Here is a 19,249-nt window from a genome sequence, read left to right as displayed (position 1 = left end):
TGCGGAGGCAGCATTGGTGGTACCTCTCCAGTGCTTTGAGGTGCCTGCTGTACATGGTCCATGTCTCTGAGGCATACAGCAGGGCGGGCATCACTGCTGCCCTGTAGACCATGAGCTTAGTGCTGGGTTTGAGGTCCTGGTCTTCAAACACTCTCTTCCTCAGGCGACCGAAGGCTGCACTGGCACACTGAGAGCGGTGTTGGACTTCGTCATCGACGTCTGCCCTTGCTGACAGTACCAACCTCCCCCCGCCACACAGTGCTGCCCCCCGATTATCAAAATCCATGACAAGGCCTTGAACAACGTGGACCACTTTCCATACTGGATTACACTTGGGCCCTTCATCCAAGTCATTAATATAGATTGTAAATAGCTGAGGCCCAAGCACTTATCCTTGCAGCAGTCCACTAGTTACAGCCTACCAACCTGAAAATGACCCGTTTATTCATACTCTCTGTTTTCTGTCCGTTAACCAATCCTCTATCCACACTAACATATTACCCCCAACCCCAACCTAAAAAAAACTCTAATAAATTTATCAAACACAATTTCCCTTTCATAAACCATATTGACTCTGCCTAATCATATTATGATTTTCTAAGTGCCCTGTTACCACCTCCTTAATAATGGATTCCAGCATTTTCCCGACGACTGATGTCAGGTACAAATGTTTGACACAAATAATGCCAGACTTAAGACAAGCAGCAACTAATCTGCATAAACTAATATGCCACTGAAAGGCAGGAATGAAATTCACAGGTAAAAACTCTGTCTGGGAACAGGTACCATCAAGAAAGCAGCAAAACAGCAGTTTCCATATTGTCACAAGGGAGGAGGCACATTTTAAAAAATAAAACATCTATCCAACTGCATACCCAACTGAAAGATATTTTCCCCATTCATTTTTGTATTGGAAAGTGATTTGAATGGTTCAATTCTGGTTCAGGGTTCAATGGGCTTGAGCTCGCTCCAATTAAATTAACTGGATGCCTGACTGAAGGCCCATTTGCTTATCACTAACAGGCCATATTAATATTCACAAGTTTATTATTTTTAAAATGTAACAGGTTTGTCAGAGGTATATGTAAATTAATACAAACCAAACTGGATAATTTAACAACTGTAAAACACAGATTAAATTAAATCAGCAATTTGATGTCCTAACTCAGGCTGTATTTCGAAACTTACCAAACTCAAATCAATCCTACTCACCTCGGTTGGCCTTGTCACCATGTTATTTTGCATTCTTGTTTTGCATAAATAGAAAAAGATATTGATTCACAGTATTTAGCACAGTACACTGAAATAATTATGCAATGCCCCAGCATGCCTGACTGTACTAACCAGCTCAGTGTATTAATTCTTGATGTTGAATGTAGCATATGGACATAATAGGGCCAATTCTACAGTCAAGTCCAAAAATAGTCCACTTTTTCAGCATGCGGAGGTGCTCCTGCACAGTTAGTGAGGTAGCCTATTCCATCGGATTCTTTAGATTCATAATTTGCCTATTTGTAAAATGCTCCCTGCACGGATTTCCCAGGTGCAGAGAACATTCCACCTAGACTAGTGCTGAATCGGGAGTACAGCAGTTCTTACAGGGAGGCAGCATATTTTGTTGGAGGTTGAGTTAAAGGCCAAGAATGACTAGAGGAATTCACAGGACTGCCCCTTTCAGTGAAAAGAGAATGAATGTCTTGTTGCAGGGGGCCCTGACAAAATTGGCAATTTTAGAGCAGAGGGACATCCTCCAAATAGAACCACAGTAACCTAGCGTCACACGAGGTGGCCAATTGTGTCAATGCTGACTCCTCAGTTCATTGTTCATGAGAACAAATGAAAAAAAGTTCTCCAGACTGGAGAAGAGCACCAAGGCAGTGAACAGATGGGTGTCCACTCAAAGTAAGGAGATTGCTGCACAATGCATGCACTCAGAACACAGTAAGCTGCAATACAGCCTGCAAACCATAGGCTCTACCTTGCACTTCCTCAGCCTCCTAAATTTCTCAAGATGCATCTCCAACTTGGTGGCTGACAAAGGAATAGGTTTTTAATACTCACATAGTTCTGCTATGTTTTCTCATCAACTCATTAAGTGACCTCCCTAAAATTATGTATATACTCTGTTCACCCTTTCACACCAGGTGCAATGTAGGTGCTCACTGGGTTACCTCCTAATACTCAAAGTATTTTTGTCTTCTCAAAAGAGCAGGCTGCACATAGTCATCAATGAATCTGCACTGGTGGCAGAATGGCCAATCTACTCCAAGCAACAGACCCTATGAATAATTGGAGTGGGGGACGATCAAGGGAGTGGGTGAGGGAGAGCTTGTTGGATATATTGATGGCTCATATCAATTTCCTCTTCTCTTCTAACACTCAGTCATCTGCCCCTCTGCTGCAAGATACCATAGTGGCCTTGTTACTCTGTGTAAAGCCAATGGCTGCCCTCCCTATTCTACATAAGAAATAGGAACACGAGTAGGCCAATCGGCCCCTCGAGCCTGCTCCGCCATTCAATAAGATCATGGCTGATCTGATCCTAACCTCAAATATAACTCCACTCTCCATCCCACCCGAACCCATGTGATCTCCCGGGAGAGGCGAAAAACCAGATAAAAACCCAATGGCCAATTTGGGAGAAAAAATCTGGGAAATTCCTCTCTGACCCACCTAGGCGATCGAAACTCCTCCAGGAGATCACTCTGTCCCTGTGTTTCCTGCAGTACTTACCTTCTGTAAGAGGTGATCTCCACCCCAGCCAGGAACAGGCCCAATTTACTCTTGAAGGACTCCTAGCTAGCAGCCTGTTCCCGAGGTCTCCACTAATCCCTGTGCATAGAACCATCTCCTGAAATCTAACACAGAATTAGAACACAAGAAGTAGGAGCAGGACCAGGCTACACGGCCCCTGGGCCCGCTCCGCCACCCACAGGGTCATGACCGATCTGAACCTAGACTCATGTCCAATTTCCTGCCCGCTCCCCGTAACCCGTAATTCCCTTTACTTCTAGGAAACTATCTATTTCTGTTTTAAATTTATTTAATGATGTAGCTTCCAGCGCTTTCTGGGGCAGAAAATTCCACAGACCTACTACCCTCTGAGTGAAGAAGTTTCTCCTCATCTCAGTTTTGAAAGAGCAGCCCCTTATTCTAAGATTATGCCCCCTAGTTCTAGTTTCACCCATCATTGGGAACATCCTCACCGCATCCACCCGATCAAGCCCCTTCACAATCTTATATGTTTCAATAAGATCGCCTCTCATTCTTCTGAACTCCAATGAGTAGAGCCCCAATCTACTCAACCTCTCCTCATATGTCCACCCCCTCATCCCCGGGATTAACCGAGTGAACCTTCTTTGTACTGCCTCGAGAGCAAGTATGTCTTTTCTTAAGTATGGACTCCAAAACTGTATGCAGTATTCCAGGTGCGGTCTCACCAATACCTTGTATAACTGCAGCAATACCTGCCTGTTTTTATATTCTATCCCCCTAGCAATGAAAGCCAACATTCCATTGGCCTTCTTGATCACCTGCTGCACCTGCATACTAACTTTTTGAGTTTCGTGCACCAAGACCCCCAGATCCCTTTGTGCTGCAGTACTTTCCAGTTTCTTGCCATTAAGATAATAGCTTGCCCTATGACTTTTCCTGCCAAAGTGCATAACCTCACACTTTCCAGTATTGTATTCCATCTGCCAAATCTCTGCCCACTTACTTAGCATGTCTATGTCCCTTTGCAGGTTTTTTATGTCCTCCTCACTCACTACTTTCCCTCCCATCTTTGTATCATCTGCAAACTTTGATATGTTACACTCGGTCCCCTCCTCCAAATCGTTAATATAGATTGTAAAGAGTTGGGGTCCCAGCACTGACCCCTGCGGAACACCACTAGTTACTGACTGCCAGTCTGAGAATGAACCATTTATCCCAACTCTCTGCTTTCTGTTAGATAACCAATCTTCCACCCATGCCAGAACATTACCCCCAATCCCGTGATTTTTTATCTTGAGCAATAATCTTTTGTGTGGCACCTTGTCAAATGCCTTTTGGAAGTTTAAATACACTACGTCCACTGGTTCCCCTTTATCCACCCTGTATGTTACGTCCTCAAAGAACTCAAGCAAATTTGTCAAACATGACTTGCCCTTCATAAAACCATGCTGACTTTGTCCTATTAAATTATGTTTATCCAAATGTCCCGTTACTGTCTCCTTAATAATGTACTCCAAAATTTTACAAACCACAGATGTTAGGCTAACTGGTCTATAGTTTCCAGCCTTCTGCCTACTACCCTTTTTAAATAAGGGTTTTACATTAGCAGTTTTCCAATCTGCCGGGACCTTTGCTGAGTCCAGGGAGTTTTGGAAAATTATTACCAATGCATCCACACTCGCTACCGCCACTTCCCTCAAGACCCTAGGATGTAAGCCATCAGGTCCAGGAGATTTATCCGCCTTGAGTCCCATTATTTTACCGAGTACCAATTCCTTAGTGATTTTAATCGTATTTAGCTCCTCCCCCCCTAGAGCCCCCTGTTTGTCCAGTGTTGGGATATTCTTAGTGTCCTCTACCGTAAAGACTGAAACAAAATATTTGTTCAGTGTTTTTGCCATCTCCATGTTTTCCACCATTAATTTCCCAGTCTCATCCTCTAAGGGACCAACATTTACTTTAGCCACCCTTTTTCTTTTTATATAACTATAGAAACTCTTGCTAGCTGTTTTTATATTTTTTGCTAATTTACTTTCATAATCTATCTTCCCTTTCTTAATCAATCTTTTAGTTATTTTTTGCTGTCTTTTGAAGACTTCCCAACTTCTATCCTCCCACCAGATTTGGCTACTTTATATGCCCTTGTTTTTAGTCGGATACTATCCTTAATTACTTTACTTAGCCACGGATGGCTGTCATTTCTTTTACACCCTTTTTTCCTCAGTGGAATACATTTTTTTTTTAAGTTGTAAAATAACTCCTTAAATGTACACCACTGCTCATGTACCACCTTACCCTTTAACCTATTTTCCCAGTCCACTCTAATCATTTCTGCTCTCATACCTTCATAGTCTCCTTTATTGAAGCTCAGTATGCTTGTTTGAGATCCAACCTTCTCACCCTCTAATTGAATATGGAATTCAACCATGTTATGGTCACTCATTCCAAGGGGATCCTTTACTAGGACATTTTTAATTAATCCTGACTCATTACACAGGACCAGATCTAAGGTTGCTTGCCCCCTGGTCGGTTCAGTTACATACTGCTCAAGAAACTCATCCCTAATAGCTGTTCCCTTATTACAAGCCCCAACTATTTCCTGATTAATACTCCGTCCAACAGAGTTACAACTGTTAGGAGGCCTATAGACTACGCCCACTAGTGTTTTTTCCCCCTTATTATTCCTTATCTCCACCCAAACTGTTTCACTATCCTGATCCTTTGACCCAATATCATTTCTCTGTATTACAGTGATTCCTTCCTTTATTAACATAGCCACCTCCCCTTCCTTCCTGCCTGTCCTTCCTGATTGTTAAATACCCTGGTATGTTTAATTCCCAGTCATGGTCGCCTTGCAGCCATGTTTCTGTATTGGCCACAAGATCATACCCATATGTAGTTATTTGTGCCGTTAACTCGTGCATTTTGTTACGAATGCTAAGTGCATTCAGATAAAGAACTTTCAAATATATTTTGTGACACTTAGTTCCTGCTTTTTCCCCTTTTACTACTTTACCTTATACTCCATACCTTCTGTCCCTTCCTGACACACTCTGGTTTTTAATTCCCCTACTGCTACCTAGGTCTATGACCTTCTCCGTTGTCATTTTTATTATTTGCTCTCTAGAAACCTCCCCCCCACTAATTAGTTTAAAGCCCTCTCTACAGCCCTAGTTATATGATCCGCCAGGATTCTCGTCCCAGCACTGGCCAAGTGAAGTCCGTCCCAATGGAACATCTCCCTCTTGCCCCAGTACTGATGCCAGTGTCCCAAGAAGCAAAACCCATTTCTCCCACACCAGTCTTTGAGCCACGCATTTAACTCTTTAATTTTATTTATCCTAGCCAAATTCGCTCGTGGCTCAGCTAATAACCCAGAGATTATTACCCTTGAGGTTCTGTTTTTTAATTTGACCCCTAGCTGCTCATACTCCTTTAACAGAACCTTCTTCCTTGTCCTATCTATGTCGTTTGTACCAACATGGACCACGACAACTGGATCCTCCCCCTCCCACTCCAAGTTTCATTCCAGCCCAGAAGAGATGTCCTTAACCCTGGCACTGGGCAGGCAACACAGCCTTCGGGACTCCCGCTCTCGACTGCAGAGAATCCTATCTATCCCCCTAATAATACTATCCCCTACCACTACAACATTTCTTTTTACTCCCCCCCCTTGAATGGCACCCCGTTCCACGGTGCTGTGGCCAGGTTGCTCATCCCCCCTGCAGTCCCCGCTCCCACCCTCACAAGGAGTAAGTACCTCGAGCCTGTTTGAGAAGAGCAAGGGCTGCGGCTCCTCCAACACTACCTCCTGGATCCCCGTACCTGCCTCACTCATAGTCACACCGTCCTGTCCCTGACCACGGGCTACATCTGAATTAATTAATTTCATAGGTGTGACTACCTCCTGAAACATAGAGTCCAGGTACTTCTCCCCCTCCCTGATGTGTCGCAGTGTCTGAAGCTCGGTCTCAAGCTCTTTAACACGGAACCTGAGTTCTTCTAGCAGCAAACACTTATCGCAAATGTAATCACCGTGAGCCTCAATGGGGTCCACCGGCTCCCACATTTTGCAACAGTAACACATTACCTGTTCACCCATTTCTATGTAAGTAATTAAATTAAATTCTAACACATATTACCTTTCTCCTTGTGTAGGGGGTCTCTCAGGATGTGGAAGGTGGCACCAGGGAGCAGCAAGATGCAACCTCATCACAACAGCACCCCTCAAGGAACTCCAAAGTCTGCAAGCACCAGTGCAGATACTGCCCATCAGGAGGGAGCACTGGCTGAAGCACCAAGGACCAGTGAGCAGGAGCAAGTGGAGGTGCCAGCAAAGAGCAGCAACCAGATGAATTGAGGGTTAGGGTCAGAGGGGCAACTGCTGCAGTGCTGTCTGATTCATACACCACAAAGGCTGCATCATTCTGAGCTACATTCATTAATTAGCAGAAGCTCTTCATGCAATCCTTTAAGAATCTTCAGGGGTCCCTGCATGGAATGGCAGAGAACATACAGCGGTTCTTCTCTGACATCTGTGCAGGCAAGCCAGAGGATTTTGGAAGCCTGCAGAGTACAATGGAGTGATGGCACCTTCAAGAGATCCAGCTGGAGAGCCTCCAAGGACAGAGCACAAAACCCAAATGAATTTTTGCTTTGTTCATTATTGAGATCTTACAGGTATGTTTGCAGGCTTTTGTACTGTTGTTGCTTCCTTTCCCAACCTTAATCTGTTAAGTATCCCAATTTCCTTGGTTTCCCCATGCACTGTGACCATGTTATCACAACCTTGTCCTTGGTTATAATGATCTTCAGTCCTACTCTCTGATGGTTCAATCTCATGGTCTATTGTTTGCCTACCTTAAAAAGTCTATTATTATCTACTCACTCTCAAAAATGCTCTAATTTTTGTCTATTTTTGTCAGTTCCTGTACTTTGTTCAAGCAAAATCTATGCTGTCACTCACAAACTACCACTATTTAGTCTGTTGATATTGTTCAGGGTTGGCTTAAGTGATTTAAAGTTCTGATGAAGCATTCCATGTGACTTTGTAAATATACAAAAGAAAGAACTTGCATTTATATGGCACCTTTCAGGTCCTCAGGATGTCCCAAAAATACTTTGCTGCCAATTAATTACCTTTGAAGCATAGTCACTGTTGTAATGTAGGGAAACGTGGCAACAAATTTGTGTAGCAAGGTCCCACAAACAGCAATGAAATAAATGACCAGAAAGTTTGTTTCATTGGTGTTGGTTGAGGGATAAATGTTGACTAGGACACTGGGAGAACACCCCTGCTCTTCCATGCTGAGAGGGCAGAAGGAATGTCTGTTTAACACCTCATCCAAAGGACAGCACCTTCAACAGTGCAGCACTCCCTCAGTACTGCACTGAACTATCAGTGGCCAGAGCGCTACCACTTAAGGCTGACATCCAAGCATAAATTAAGTTAGCTGGCAATATCCCCCTATCCCAGATGGTCAGTTCAATTGATGTTTTTAGTCTATTGGTGTAGGATATGTACCAAAGTGATAAATTAAAATTGGAATTTTCAAACTATTACCGAAAGAAGCCTCATCGCTTAGACTACCTTTTTCTGCAAGGCAGTAAATTAGTGTAAAAACTAACAAACTCAATATACCCTCAGGACACTAGACTTAAGCCAACAGAAACAGAAGTGTTTTGAGAAATAGTTTGTTGTTTTACTATTTTATAACATTCCAGTTATTATTATATACCATTACTTAACAGTCTCTGGTACTCCATTTTACAACACTAGACTGACTCACCAAGGCTAGTTCATCTGCCATGTGTATATCATAAGGCGAGTCACTTGTTCCTCCTGTAGGAATTACTGCCATAACTCCTGGACAAGCCTCTGAGTAGAAGGTACTGAGGCCTACATTACTAACAGCTCCAACTGCCACTGTAAAAATACTATTCACATATCCGTCAGCACCACAGTGATCATTATCCAGACCGCCATTTCCTGAGGCCCAGATGAAAATACTTCCTTTACCATTGCGACCCTATAAAATAAAAAGGGAAAGGAGTTTTTTTCCTACATGAAATACACTTTCTTTAATACAGTCAGTTATGAATAGCTGCCAGATTTGGAAGATATTTTTGATTATAAAACTTCAATTATAGCATCTCTCACACAGAGACTTTTCTGCACACATAGAAGGCTGGTTTCAAAATGTACAGGAACATTCATTGCAAAGATATCTGCAATGTTAGCACTTTATTCAAAGGGGCTCGTGCTTTTATTGAATTGAATACATATAAGGCAGTGCCAAGCAGAAACTTAGCCAATCTCGATTTGCAAAGAATCTTTCCTTTTATGCTGTGACACATTCCTCAAGGCCTGTAATGACTTTGATTGTTTTTTTTTTATTCGTTCCTGGGATGTGGGCGTCGCTGGCAAGGCCAGCATTTATTGCCTATCCCTAATTGCCCTTGAGAAGGTGGTGGTGAGCCGCCGCCTTGAACCACTGCAGTCCGTGTGGTGAAGGTACTCCCAACAGTGCTGTTAGGGAGGGAGTTCCAGGATTTTGACCCAGTGACAATGTAGGAACGGTGATATATTTCCAAGTCAGGATGGTGTGTGACTTGGAGGGGAACTTGGAGGTGATGGTGTTCCCATGTGCCTGCTGCCCTTGTCCTTCTAGGTGGTAGAGGTTGTGGGTTTGGGAGGTGCTGTCGAAGAGGCCTTGGCGAGTTGCTGCAGTGCATCTTGTAGATGGTACACACTGCAGCCATGGTGCGCCAGTGGTGGAGGGAGTGCATGTTGAAGGTGGTGGATCGGATGCCAATCAAGCGGGCTGCTTTGCCCTGGATGGTGTCGCGCTTCTTGAGTGTTGTTGGAGCTGCACTCATCCAGGCAAGTGGAGAGTACTCCATCACATTCCTGACTTGTGCCTTGTAGATAGTGGAAAGGCTTTGGGGAGTCAGGAAGTGAGACACTCGCTGCAGAATACCCAGCCTCTGACCTGCTCTTGTAGCCACAGTATTTATGTGGCTGGTCCAGTTAAGTTTCTGGTCAATGGTGACCCCCCAGGATGTTGATGGTGGGGGATTTGGCGACAGTAATGCCGTTGAATGTCAAGGGGCGGTGGTTAGACTCTCTCTCTTGTTGGAGATGGTCATTGCCTGGCACTTGTGTGGTGCGAATGTTACTTGCCACTTATCAGCCCAAGCCTGAATGTCATCCAGGTCTTGCTGCATGCGGGCATGGAGTGCTTCATTATCGGAGTTGGGAATGGAACTGAACACTGAGGCTGAAAATTTTCAAAAATGGTGAAAAAAACAATCATGTGTAGTTCTAACTATGTACCCTTTGCTTAAAGAGGAAGGAAAGTGCAGGGAACAGACATTTTTCAAAATGAAGCTTTCCTTACAGTTAGTCTTGATGTCTTTATTTAAAATAAACAAATACTTAGCTTATAAATATGATATTTCTCTGGATGCCATATTGTAATTTGATGAAGTTATGGTGATGACATCTATTACAGGGAATCGATGGGTAGCCTTGGGTGTCAGCGCAAAACGGACATTATCACATCGGCAGCCCGTTGTACGGCCCACTTGATAACCAGTTTGATTGAATTCAATTGAACTGAATATCAGCAGAACGTATAATTGGCAGCCGATATGATGAGACCCGTTTTGCGCTAATACCCAAGGTGAATTTCTACCCCGAAATGTGAAGCTTCTTTTTGTAATATGCTGAAGTCACATTACCAGAAAAATTCATACACATTTTCCCATAACATAGATATATTTATCATATTGTCACCAAATTAAATGGTGGCATCAAGGAATCTGTTGCTGACATAAAAAACGAAAAGGCAAATATTTGTACTTTTTTAATAAAGGTATAAGGACTAACTGTAAAGTGCATCTATATTGCTTGCCACACTTTCCTTCCATTTTCAATAAGCAATATTTCAATTATTATCTGCCATCAACATCATATATGTATTATCTTTGACAAACCCCACACCCCCCCACCCCCACCAAAAACTCTCCTGGTTCCAAACTGTTTAATTGCAGATTTACACCAATAACACTCCATCCCACAACTTGAATATATGTGATCCTATTCTATCTAAGCAGTCATTACCTTAATTTCAGACTAGGTGTATGTAACTTGCAACATTCATTCCATTGTCAGTTGATCCTTAAAACAAAGCCCATCTTTAATATCTATTTGTGAATCTCTTACCTTCTCTGCTCCTTCCTGTAGAGCTTTGGTTGTCAGTGTTCCGGGGCCATCAAATGTCATCCCATTATCTTTGGGGCCCCAACAGCAGCTGTAGATATCTATATAATTGTTATTGTAGGTGAGAGATGCGGCTTCTAAGGCATCAGTCACTTTCCCATCCAGGATGCGAATGCCTAAAGCAGAAATATAATCCTTGCATTTATGTTGAAATGTCGCAGAACGCTTCATTTTACATAACAAATTACTTTTATACTATTATATGGTAAATGCAGTGATACATGAAACAATGACTGGGAATTTCCTCTAGCTTGCTCCTGGTCTGCCACCGTATGCAAGTAAATGAGGTTTCTTCCACCTCTCTTCCATCCAAATTAAGAACACTTTCGAGGAAATTCCCAGCCAATATCATTATTTCTGCTGATGAAAGGAACTGTGTCCATTGCTTATGATCCTCCTGCAAAATGTATTAATGACCTTAAAAGATTAATAACACGGATACCTTTGTCACAGTTCGACAAAGCTAGGTGTCGTCCCTACAGGATTTCATCAAATACATTGACCATTAGAATGGATTGCTTTCTGACACAAGTGTTAGGGGAGGTTAATTTTCAACCAGTGTCATACGTATGAGGAATTTTCTAACAGCCGGGTTTTATTATAGGTGCCTAGTGTTGGGATGGCTGGCCTCCCTTCAACAAGTTTAGTTCTACTGCCTGTTGTAGCCAGATGATCATGCCACTAAGAATCCAAAAAGAGTTATAAAACAGGTCAACCGCAGTAGGAAGGAACAGGTCAAGGAAAATTCAAGCAACAGCCTATGAAGATATGGTGTACATATAATTTTAATTACGCTGCTTGGCGATGAAACAGTTAAAACTAAAATGCTGATAGATAACACAAGAGAGAGCCATATATCCAAGTTTGCCAATGACACAAAGATTGATAGTATGGTAACAACAACAACTTGTATTGTTATAGCGCCTTTAACATAGTAAAACATCCCAAGGCGCTTCACAGTAGCAATATAAAACAACATTTGACACCCAGCCACATAAGGAGATATTAGGGCAAAGCTAGGTCAAAGAGATAGATTTTAAGGAGCGTCTTAAACGAAGAAAGAGAGGTTCATAGAGGGAATTTCAGAGCTTAGGGCCTTGGCAGCTGAAGGCACGGTCACCAATGGTGGAGCGATTAAAATCGGTGATGCTCAAGAGGCCAGAATTAGAGGAGTGCAGAAATGTAGTATAGACAGGAGCATTAAATTACAAAGAGACATTGATAGTTTCAGTGAGTGGGCAAAACTGTGGCAGATGGATTTCAATGCAGGCAAGTGTGAGGTCCTCTATTTTGGACCAAAAAAGGATCCAAGTATTATTTAAATGGTGAAAAGCTAGGAACAGTGGAGACCCAAAGAGATTTAGGGATCCATGTACAGAGATCACTAAAATGTAGTAGTCAGGTACAAGAAGTAATTAAAAAGGCTAATGGAATGTTAGTCTTTATATCTAGAGGGCTAGAATATAAAGGGGAGGATGTTTTTCTACAGCTATACAAAGCCCTGGTTAGACCACATCTGCGGCACTGTGTACAGTTCAGGGCACCGCACCTTAGAAAGGATATATTGGCCTTGGAAGGAGTGCAGCGCAGATTCACCAGAATGTTACCAGGGGTCCAAGGGTTAGATTATGAAAAGCGATTACATAAACTAGGCTTATATTCCCTAGAATATAGAAGGTTAAGGGGTGATTTGATTGAGGTTTTTAGGATTTTGAAAGGAACTGCTAGAGTAGATAGAGAGAAACTTATTCCACCGATGGGGGAGTCTAGGACAAGGGAACTTAACCTTAAAATCAAGCCAGGCCATTCAGGAGAGAAGTTAGGAAACACTTCTTCACACAAAGGATGGTAGAAGTGTGGAACTCTCCCATAAAAAGCAGTAAATGCCAGCTCAATTAATAATTTTAAATCTGTGATCGATGGAATTTTGCGAGCTAAGGGAATAACATGATATGGAACCAAGGCAGGTGGATGGAGTTGCAGATCAGCCATGATCTCATTGAATGGTGGAACAGCCTACTCCTGTTCCTATGTTCCTGGTAGTAGAGGTAAAGCTACAGAGGAGAAGAGAATACTGCTCGGGTTATGACTACTCAAGAAGGGAATGGGGTAATATCATTCTGTTCTCATAACTATCATTCGAGCATTGTAATCGTCTTAATTTGTCCTTGGTTTCATCACCTCAATAAAGAATCTCATCACCACCCATAAGGTGTCAGGGTCAGATTTATTACACCACCTACTATCTCAATTCCTGCATTTTAAATTTAAACTAGATTCTTAATTCAGCAGGTGGAATTAATCTTGCCTCAGAGAAGATCACAGTAGAGATTTACAGGACTCCATCTGAACAAGACTCAATCTACTGCAAAAGTCTATTTATAGCATTAGGTAATAGAACCTTCGGCCTAAAAATTCCTGGTTTCCCAATATAGCAGTGTAAGTGTGACAGGACTTATTCTTGTTGCCACATGCAATTAAAGGGCTGAGCAAGCCCTTTAAGGGGAAATGTGAATATCTAACCTCTCTGCAGCAGTGTGGACCATGTGGAAGGAGGTGGCTGTGAGTGCAACCTCCATAACCCCAAGGACCCCCTTGCAATGTTGAACAAGGTTTAATGACCTCACTAGGTCAGCAAAGGCAAGAGAATTCTCAGATGACTAACAGGGCAAATAATGGAATCACAGCGAAACACATGGGTAGTCAAGCATTGCTGTCTGGGGTATCACAGAGAACTAGGTTGCTTGTCCCAGAGCAATTTTACTTGGCACCACTCATGTCATCTCACATTCTATAATATACAGTAAAGTCTCACATCCTAGGTCCTTACTCATTTACACCCACCATTACTAACATCCATTCCACAAATCCGGACAGCTTGTGACTGCAGGATCTGTACACTGCAGCAGCTAATTAACACCACAGATTCCTCCTGCAGGAGAAAAATAACACACAATACCAGGGGCTGCCAGGCCACTGGTGGGGGGGGGGGGGGAGGACGTGCCAACATCCAACATTTAACATCACAAGTAGAAGACGCAATGGCAATAATTGGCATCAACTATGTCCTGGCAGTTGGACATGGAGATGTGGGAGTCTTTGTTCCTCCATGGATTAGTGAGATTGTATACCTTTTTTTATTTAATGTATAATTCTTCTTTCCTCATAAGAGAGCCACAAAGTAGCTGATTAGGATAGAATGCTGCTCATGCAGATCAAAGTTAACAGCACCGTTGTTTCCTCCAGAGGCTGCAAACCAGGATACAGTGGAGAAAATTGGCTACACAGGTGACCATTCACTCACCCCATCCTTCACCCTGTCCCTTGTACTCAGCAGTCCAGTGACACCCACTCAAGGGAGTACAGATAGTGTAGATAAGGAACTGACACATGGTGAGACGCACAGCACAAGGAGGCCAAATGATGCAGAAATGGAAGTGGAGCTTGATATATGAGCAGAGGCAGAAGAAAAGTTAGCCCCGGGCTGCAGAGCAAACAATGATGATCTCAGGGGTCCTGCCATGAAGGGCCTTGTGAGACAGAGCTCCAAGAAAACGTTTTAAAAAGTGGGCTTGTGTCTATACATCCTGCTGCATGGGTAGTGCTTGGATGGACTGGCTCACGTTTGGCTTCCTTTACAGCCTCTTGCTGCTCCTCTTCCTCTTCTAACACCAGCATATAGATCATGTAAGGATGGATTGCTGTTGGGGAAGTCCATTGTGCAACCACCATTACTTCAGTGGAAGGGCTGCAGAAAACCTGGAAAAAAGGCAGAAACAGCATTTATGCTGTTTTTTCCAGGTTTCCGCCTATATTCCACTGTAGTTACGATGGATGAGCAGGAGAAACCCTGCAGAATTTCACCCACAATGTGTATTTAATAATAGATGGTAACTTTGATACAGGTCAGCAATATAAAGACACATAACCTTCTAATGGATCTGGTAAGAGGGAAGCGGACAAGGGTTAGCAAGTAGTGGCAAGGTTAAGCAGTAGTGGATGAGAGGCAAAATGATGTTCCATCAGGTTGTCCTGCAGAGTGAGGGAGGGAAAGAGTTCAATATAAGCAGAGATGGAAGGGGAGATGGGCAAACATCTTGCTCTGTGCACCCTCCAGCCACGCCACCTGCCACATCACGTGTTCTCCTCCAATTTTCCCTGTAAGCTGTGCGGCTGCTCCAGGGATCTCATGCAGCCGGCTTTTGAATGCAAAAATCATGCATGCGCTGTACTTTGAATGGCCCGCGCAGCCCGCGGCCCCAAAAAAAAATTATAGGGAACATTGCTGCCCTCCCTCTGCCAATGATGCTGATGGTGGCCTCCTCTATTCATGTGAGCACTTGCAGTGATGCCGGCCCTTTTCCAGATCTTGACAGCTCCCTCCTGCTTTGCACCAGCTTGTCCTGCAAGAGTCAGAGTGGGCAAGTGTGTCTGTTGCAGGGTTGTGGAGATGTGTGAGGCAGCATAGCATAGTGTGCATGCTGAGAGTAAGCAGAAAGAGGTGTAGGGAAGAGCGGGGAGTCGTTGTGAGGACACTAGCAAGTGTTGAGTGTGCAAGTGGAAGCATAAGGAGGTGCAGTGAAGTGTGCTGCTGTGATTGGAGGAAAGAGATGGGCAGCAGGGGAGGGAAGGATTGGTAGTGCTCGAGCTAAAGCATGGTGGTGCAGGACTGAGTGGAGAGTAAGAGATTTGTGAATGGGAGCCTTACTGTAGTGTCCGGGTATCAATAATACTCGGACTGCAGGAGAACAATAAAACAGGTATTTACTGAACAGAGGGGAACTCAAGTGTGGTATCTTGAGGTGGCCATAGATGGAGACAGACACAGGTTAACTCCTTAACATGGTTCAATCAACACTTGCACATAAAAGCTTCTGCCATGAGGCAGCAAAAACAAAGAGTACCACCAGTACAGATCAGACTTAACTCAGGAGAGCAATTGCCACAGCACCACCTGGTGGATCAGGTTACTCATAACCTCCCAGGTTACTACACTCCTCCCCCCTTAAGATTGGCATATGCAATTCTTAAACAATAACCCTTACTAGGTACTACGTTTTAATTAACCAGTATGCTCTAACCATGGTTAACCCCTGACTAATTTAACAGGTTTGTATAAGTCTTTCTGGTTGCTTGCGAATCCTTTGTGAACGTCTTAATTCCACTTGTGGTGGATTCTCAGATTCATTCGCACTTGAGATTGGAGTAGTCTCTGATGTTGGTTTTACTCTGTCCCGCTGTGGCCTGGCAGCACTGGTACCTTATAAGCTGTGCTGGGTCCTGGAACAGCCTCCTCTACTGCCCTTTGTTCCATCTGAGGCAGTTCCCCCTGCTGCCGGCTGAAAAGCTGATCCACATGCCGACAAACCCCTCGACCATCCCCTAGTAACACGGAGTATGACACAGGTCCTGTAATGTCCTGGATTAGTCCTGGTATCCATTTAGGTCCATAACCGAAGTTCCGGGTGTACACAGAGTCCCCTATCGTGAAATGGCGAGCTTTAGTATGTTTGTCATGGTACGCTTTTTGGTTTGTTTGTTTTGTCTCAACCTTGCTTTTGAGCCCTGGGTGTATCAGGTCTAACGTGCACCGCAACTTTGTCCCCATCATCAACTCAGCCGGAGAAAGCCCCGTGGTAGCTTGGGGTGTTATACGATAACTAAACAAGGCTCTATTGAGCTTGGTCTCCAGGGTGTCACCTGAGCTCTTCCTCATGAGCTCCTTAAAAGTCTGCATGGCTCGCTCGGCTAACCCATTTGAGGCTGGGTGATATGGAGCCGAGGTGACATGTGTGATTCCATTCCTTACCATGAATTCTTTGCTCCCTTCACTAACAAAACACTGTGCATTGTCGGATGCAATCATTTCTGGAATACCATGCGTGCTGAAGCTGCTCCCGAGACAATTCAGTGTGGCATCAGTCGTTGCAGAGCTCACTGGATAAACGTCGATCCACTTTGAGTGAGCGTCAACCAGCACCAAAAACATTTTGCCCATAAAAGGTCCCGCATAGTCTATGTGAATTCTCCTCCAGGGTTTGCTGGGCCACTCCCAGGGATGGAGTGGTGCCCCAGCAGGTGCTTTCCTCTGTTCCTGACATATAGTGCATGACTTTACCTTTGACTCAATTTCAGCATCCAAGTTAGGCCACCACAGGTAGCTCCTAGCCAGTCCTTTCATTCTAGTCATTCCTGGGTGCGATTGATGCAACTGTTCCATCAAAGTAGAGCGTCCCCGCTCTGGGACTATGATGCGTGCTCCCCATAGCACACATCCATCTTGGAAACTGAGCTCATGCTGTCTCTGTCTGTACGGCGCGAACTCCGGTCCCTCACGGTGATCTAGCCAGCCTTTCAACACATACTCACGGACCCTTGACAGAACGGGGTCCTTGGCTGTCCAGCCCTGGATTTGCACTGATGTCATCAGGGGACTGATCTCCTGATCCAGCATCAGGACATGCTCCTCAGGGGAAGTACTGCGAGGAGATTTTGAGAGGGGCAGGCGGCTGAGAGCATCCGCGTTCCCGTTTTCCTTGCCGGCTCTGTACATGATCACATATTCATAGGCTCTTAGTATTACTGCCCATCTCATTATTCTCTGTGATGCCATTAGAGGCACCGCTTTCATCTCATTCAGTAAGCTAATAAGAGGCTTGTGGTCAGTACTGATTACAAACTTCCTCCCATATATGTACTTATGGAATTTCTTTACTCCAAATATAATGGCCAACCCCTCTTTATCAAGCTGTGAATAGTTCTTTTCCACAGCTGTGAGCGTGCGTGAAACAAACCCGATGGGCCTTTCCGCTCCATCTGGCATGCGGTGGGCCAACACTGCCCCCACTCCATAGGGTGATGTGTCACAGGACATTATCAGCTCCTTCTTCTCGTCATAATGCACTAACACCCTGCTGGACTGAAGTAGCTCCTTTGACTGCTGAAACGCTTTCGCTTGCTCTGGCCCCCAACGCCATGGCTCCTCCTTTCTCAGCAGTTTGTGCAGGGGTGCCAGCAGCGTCGATAAGTTTGGAAGAAACCGGCCATAATAATTCAGGAGCCCTAGATAGGCTTTCAGTTCAGTCACTGAGGTGGGTGCAGGTGCATCCTGCGCTGCCCGCACTTTCCCTGGTAATGGATGGAGGCCTGTGGCATCCACCCGATGTCCCAGGAATGTAACTTCCTTCTCCATGAAACTACACTTACTCCGTTTCAGGCGTAGCCCCGCCTCTTCCAGCCGCTGTAGCACTTTGTCCAGTGTTTTTAAGTGATCCTGATCGTCACTTCCTGTTAGCAGAATATCATCTAAGTACACGGCCACCTTTGGAATGCCCTGCAGAATGCCCTCCATAGTCCGTTGGAATATTGCTGGGCTAGAACTGACACCAAATGGTAACTTGGCATATGTGAATAGCCCCTTGTGCGTGTTCACCGTGACAAACTTTTTTGATTCTTCATCTAGCAATATCTGCTGATACGCATGACTCATGTCCAGTTTGCTGAATCTTTCTCCCCCAGCGAGCGATGTTAACATGTCCTCCATTCTCGGAATGGGGTACTGTTCCAGTGATGATACTCTGTTCACTGTTAACTTATAGTCACCACACACCCTTACGTTACCGTCGGGCTTCAATACCGGGACTATTGGTGTCGCCCAGTCTGAAAATTTCACTAGTTCTATTACTTTGTCCTTTAGCAGGCGATCTAGTTCCGCCTCAACCTTGGTTTTCATTGCAAAAGGTACCGACCTTGGTTTAAAGAAACGAGGTATGGCATCACTGGCTACATGAATCTTGGCTGTGGCTCCCCTTAAGGTGCCCAGTTCGTCCTTGAACACTAACTCATGCTTCATCAGCACTTCTTGCAGTGGCTCTGTACTGTCCTCCATTTTATTCATTGCCTGCCAGTCCACACTCAACTCACTGATCCACCCTCGCCCTAACAGGTTTGGCCCTGACCCTGCTACCACTACCACCGTAAGCTCTTTGGTGACTCCTTTGTGTTCCACTTGTACTTCGGCCACCCCCAAAATGTCCACCTTCTTTCATGTGCAGGTTTTGAGACTAATGGGGCATGTACCTAGCTCTGGTACTTTTGCTTCCCCCCATAGCTTGGCGTACTCAGTCTGCGACATTATGGTTACACTACATCCGGTGTCAATCTCAAACTTTACTTGACCTCCGTTCACTATCAAATACTGAGTGAGAGGGGGTACGTTGGGCCTTGAAGTGTCTATACTGTATATAGTGA

General features: G+C 44.3%; 1 protein-coding gene across 2 annotated transcripts in view; it reads right to left on the bottom strand.

Moving 5' to 3' along the window:
• Positions 1-19,249, bottom strand: part of LOC147111767 (PC3-like endoprotease variant B) — a 780,400-nt gene that overhangs the window by 403,080 nt on the left and 358,071 nt on the right. For both annotated transcript variants that reach the window (XM_085998973.1, XM_085998974.1), the window contains exons 8-9: positions 10,943-11,115; positions 8,505-8,744 (exon numbers count right to left, since the gene is read on the bottom strand). In XM_085998973.1, the coding sequence (XP_085855099.1) occupies positions 8,505-8,744; positions 10,943-11,115 (413 nt within the window). The remainder of the gene's footprint in view (positions 1-8,504; positions 8,745-10,942; positions 11,116-19,249) is intronic.

Source organism: Somniosus microcephalus, chromosome 10 (genome assembly GCF_052327205.1).
Source record: "Somniosus microcephalus isolate GS21.2 chromosome 10, FLI_Smic_1.0, whole genome shotgun sequence".
Classification (NCBI taxonomy): Eukaryota; Metazoa; Chordata; class Chondrichthyes; order Squaliformes; family Somniosidae; genus Somniosus; species Somniosus microcephalus.
This window is presented reverse-complemented; position numbering and strand designations above follow the sequence as displayed.